Genomic DNA, 4,576 nt, shown 5'->3' with positions numbered 1-4,576 from the left:
AAAAAGATGTAGGCCTACGCCCTATAATTCATATTCTGCTATATCATTCGGGATGAAGACATGGCAGAATGCAGGACATGTGAGGAGAGGGTGGGGTCGGCGCGATGGTTCTGATATTGCAGATGCATCTGTGATGGAGATAAATCACCGTGGCTCAAAATGGTGGTGGTTACGATATTTCCCATTCCAAACAGGCATAAAGCTCCTACGTGAGGTAGGCCTACAGCTGTGTGTTCGAGGGGCAGGGAGCTGATGTGGGTATGCACGGAGTTGCGGAGGGTGCAGGGAGTTGCGGAGGTTGCAGGCAGCTGCAGAGAGGGTGCAGCGGTCGGTGCGCAGGGTTCAATTAGACGCACTAAAAAAATAATTTCGAAAGTTCCAAAAGTTCATGTTCTGTAGCTTTAATGATGATAAAAGAGAGAGAGAAAAAAAAAGCAAGCGTTGTTGAACTATACTCTCGTAACTATATCATTAATCACAATGAACACGATAACATATTTAGCAACAACAATATAACTTACATTTCTTGCCCTTGTCCATTTAACTGGTTTGCGGTGTCGAAGCAGCAGTGATTGGAATTCGGTTAATTCTGGAACTGGAACGCATAACCACCTGGCATGGCCTATATGGGCATGCCCACAAAGCAGGCAGAAGTCGCAATGCTGCCCTTAACTATCCCACTTGGCTGACAGGCGTAGCATTGGAACTGAAATTGTAGACACTGTCCTCGACTCCCGGGTCCTAGAGTGTGTGAGCGTCAGAGTGTTTGTGTGTGTGTGTGTGTGTGTGTGTGTGTGTGTGTGTGTGTGTGTGTTTGGAGCACAGCTACACGCTCAATCACACGAGTTGTGCAGTGTACACGCATTCTTAAACGCTGCTCGCGACTAGATGAAGAAGGCACCATCCAAAGGATTACAATGCAAGAAAGAATCTGTTTCAAAGTTTATTATTTTTTGTGATAAAGTCAAACTTATAGCAAAATAAAGTAAAATAGTCCAAACCCCTGGGTATTTATTTGAATCTGAAGTTGAAAGGAAAAACAATCGGAAGCTACAAAATGATTCGGTAAACATTTGAAACAATTAACAGCTGTGTTATACATATGGCTACTGTTTAAATTGCTCTGAATAAAACTTTCTAAGACCTGCACTTTATTTATCTATCGTGTCGTGATGCTATTGTAATGTCAGAGTTAAAAAAACATGGTAGGCTAAAGGGGAACAGTGTTGCAAGTATTTTTCATGACGTTATTTTACTCCATTATAAATTATTTTAGCTTATCAGTTATGTTGTCAACCGTATCTACAAACAAACCCTCCATTTTCACCAGAGACCAACAAGGAAGTCATTTTGCTAAATTGTGCATAAGTGCATTTGGTTTTTTTCATTTTCACACAAATCATCTAATGTCATGCACACACACACACACACACACACACACACACACACACACACACACACACCACACCACACTGAAACACACACACACACACACACACACACACACACACACACACACACACACACACACACACACACACACACACACACACACACACACACACACACACACACACACACACACACACACTAAAATCAAATCCAAAGAAAAGCAAAAGCATCCACTCATCAAGCCAACCTTTAGTACAGTCATCCATCCATGCATCCAGCATTCCGTCCGTCTGATCATTCATCTATCTAACCGTCCTTCCATTACTCTTTTCATGCACCTGTCCATTCATCAATCCAGCATCTCAAATTACACAAATACATTCATTCATTCAGCTTGCTGGTTCTGCACACTCAGAACAAAACGGAGTGTTACAACAGGTTTAATAAGGCAAAGCCAAAAACTTTTTCTTTTTGTTTATAATAATATGAATAAAGAGGGACTGCGGAGTGGCTGCTGTGCTCACGACACAGGTCCTCTGCCTCTGTCTCCGTTTCTGTCTCTCTCCGTGGTCACATGACATGTCACATGACGCCAGAGGCCCCGCCTCCTTCCCTATCAAAACAGATACGACACCTCTTATACAGGGCGACAACAGCCTACAGACTACTGCTCATGAGACCTCAGCCGGTGAAGCTGGTCAGAGTGGTGAGCGAGCGGTGACCCAAACGATGCCCAGGAACACACTCCCGCAGTCAGGTACCACACCATGTACTCCTATCCCTCCGTCTGTACATGACGTGTGTGTTTGTGTGTGTGTGGCCATCCTCTTGCCCGCATGTATATCAGTGTGTGTGTGTGTGTGTGTGTGTGTGTGTGTGTGTGTGTCTCTTGCAGTGTGTCAGTGTCTCAGTCATCCTGACTGGGCTTGGCAGAATTTGGTTCCATAAGATTGAACAGATTTTCAGCCATGGCAGTGGAATAGGCGTGTAGCACACTTTCTCCTCTCTTTCTTTCTCTCCCCTCCCGGTGTCTCCCGGGAGAGGGGGACCAGGACCAGGAGAGGAGAGGGCGGGGGGGGGGGGGTAAGGCTGGTCTCTGGTCTGGGAGGGGGGGGGGCGGCCCACGGTTAGAAGAGGCGAGCCTGCTTCTTCAGCTCGTTCCTCTTCCACAGAGCCAGCCGGTCGAAGTCCTCCACCGTCATCCCGAACACCTGGACAAACTCCTCCCCTGACAGGTGGCGCTGGGAGACACCACACGCACAAACACATGCACGCACGCACGCACGCACACACGCACGCACACACGCACGCCCGCACGCACGCACGCATGCAGGCATGCACACCCACAATGGTAGAGTTAGTAGCGGCCTGGGGGATGTAAAAGTTCCTCAACTAATCGCCATAACTATAAATACATTGTGCATGACTTTGATATGCGTGACATCTGATGACATCAAGATGTTGGATGTTTGAGTTCTAATATTGAACAATGTTTTTAGCCACAGGTGGTAGAAAATGTGTCTGGAATGAGATCAAATCCTGATAACATTTAAAATGACATAATGTTCAAATAATGTCCTCAACGATAGCCTTTTTTCAATACAGAATCTCAGCTAATCACTTTAAAACTCTCTTCTTTAAGTTGTATTACAAAACTATGCACAATATCATGAATTAATTCATACAGGAACCATTTAAAATTTCTTTGTGTTTTTTCCAGTGTACATCATGAAGGCCTTTTTATGGTCCCACGTTCCCGCAACGCAATGACCACGCAGACGCTTCGACGCAGTCGTAAACATTTATGGTTCTGCGCCGGCCCTTGTGGTGGACGTAAAGAGGGTCTGCAAGGGGTCCGTAACCCCCTTGCGTTGCGTGAACGTGGAACCATAAAGAGCCCTTGAGTCACTTACCTCCAGTCTTGCTCTGTTTACGTCTTTTGGGAGCTTATTCCGCCCTCTAGTGGTGACAATGAGTGCTTCATATGGATAAATCTGTAGGAAAGAACATGCAATATAAAATAACTTCAGTAAAAATATTTATATTTATGACAGATTTTGAGACATAGACTCAATACAAGATAACCCTACCTGGTATTCTGTTCAGGAATGATAGAAGAGTCAGGGGCATTGAAAAAGAAAGAGAGAGAGACAGAGACAGAGACAGAGACAGAGACAGAGAGAGAGAGAGAGAGAGAGAGAGAGAGAGAGAGAGAGAGAGAGAGAGAGAGAGAGAGAGAGAGAGAGAGAGAGGAGAGGGGAGAGGGAGAGAGAGAGAGAGGGGGAGAGAGAGAGGGAGAGAGAGAGGGGGGGGGGGGGACCCAGCATAGAAATAAAGAAAAGAGAGGGAGATTAATGACATTAAAGCATTAAATTAAGACATTGTCCGCAAACCATTTGTTTTGTAGGGAGATATTACCTCTGCTTCCCCAGTTAACCTCACTGCTGGAGTCATACTGGTACTGGTAGCAGTCGGCACTCTGAGGCTGGAACACACAGCGACAGTCCATAACAACACAATGCCTCATCTAAACCAAGGTAGGACATATTGGACATAACAAAGAATAGCCTGCCCCGTTGTATAGCCATTATTACGGTGCTTTGTGTGGAGACCGCTTGAATGTAAAAAGCCAAGGTTACACAAGTCATTATTTTTAAACCTCAGTGGAATTTCAAGGTAGAGCAAAGGATTACACAATGCTTGCCTTCAAATCAACAGTTCAAGTACAGCACCGTGACTAATATTCTTAAATAATTGATAATTTCCAGGTGAAGAAAGCACCTGTATCTGTTTTTTGTATGTTATATGAGATAAATAACGTAACATTGTGTGAGATCAATTCAGCTAATGATGTTCTACTGAAGCAACACAGTCTCACCCTTTGGATTCCGTTGCGTCCGTATCCTGGAAGAGAGGCTGATTTACAGCCATAATCTGGAAAATAGCATAGATAAATATATATTCATGATAACAGATCACAACTGATGCTTAGATCTTCCACAGGAACATGTCTTGTTGGATGGAAAGGTCTATGTGTGTAAAAACATTACAAAAAGTTTCTATAATGTATGGTAATGTGTCCTTTAAGGCTGGGGTCCTATCGTTTAGGTAAAGGGATTGAAGGAACATCATGCGTCCACTAGATGGCGATGTCCACCAGTAGAAAATTGCCTCAGCATTCGCA

General features: G+C 44.5%; 1 protein-coding gene across 1 annotated transcript; it reads right to left on the bottom strand.

The window, feature by feature from the left end:
* Positions 1-930: 930 nt before the first annotated feature.
* Positions 931-4,570, bottom strand: LOC132466426 (actin-binding LIM protein 3-like). Its single transcript, XM_060063675.1, has 4 exons — positions 4,271-4,570; positions 3,811-3,877; positions 3,306-3,386; positions 931-2,633 (listed from the first exon to the last, which is right to left on the bottom strand). Exons 1-4 carry the CDS (start codon positions 4,321-4,323, stop codon positions 2,520-2,522), a joined length of 315 nt encoding a protein of 104 aa, XP_059919658.1. The 5' UTR covers positions 4,324-4,570; the 3' UTR covers positions 931-2,519.
* Between the last annotated feature and the right edge of the window lie 6 nt (positions 4,571-4,576).

Source organism: Gadus macrocephalus, chromosome 10 (assembly GCF_031168955.1).
Source record: "Gadus macrocephalus chromosome 10, ASM3116895v1".
NCBI classification, from domain to species: Eukaryota; Metazoa; Chordata; class Actinopteri; order Gadiformes; family Gadidae; genus Gadus; species Gadus macrocephalus.
This window is presented reverse-complemented; position numbering and strand designations above follow the sequence as displayed.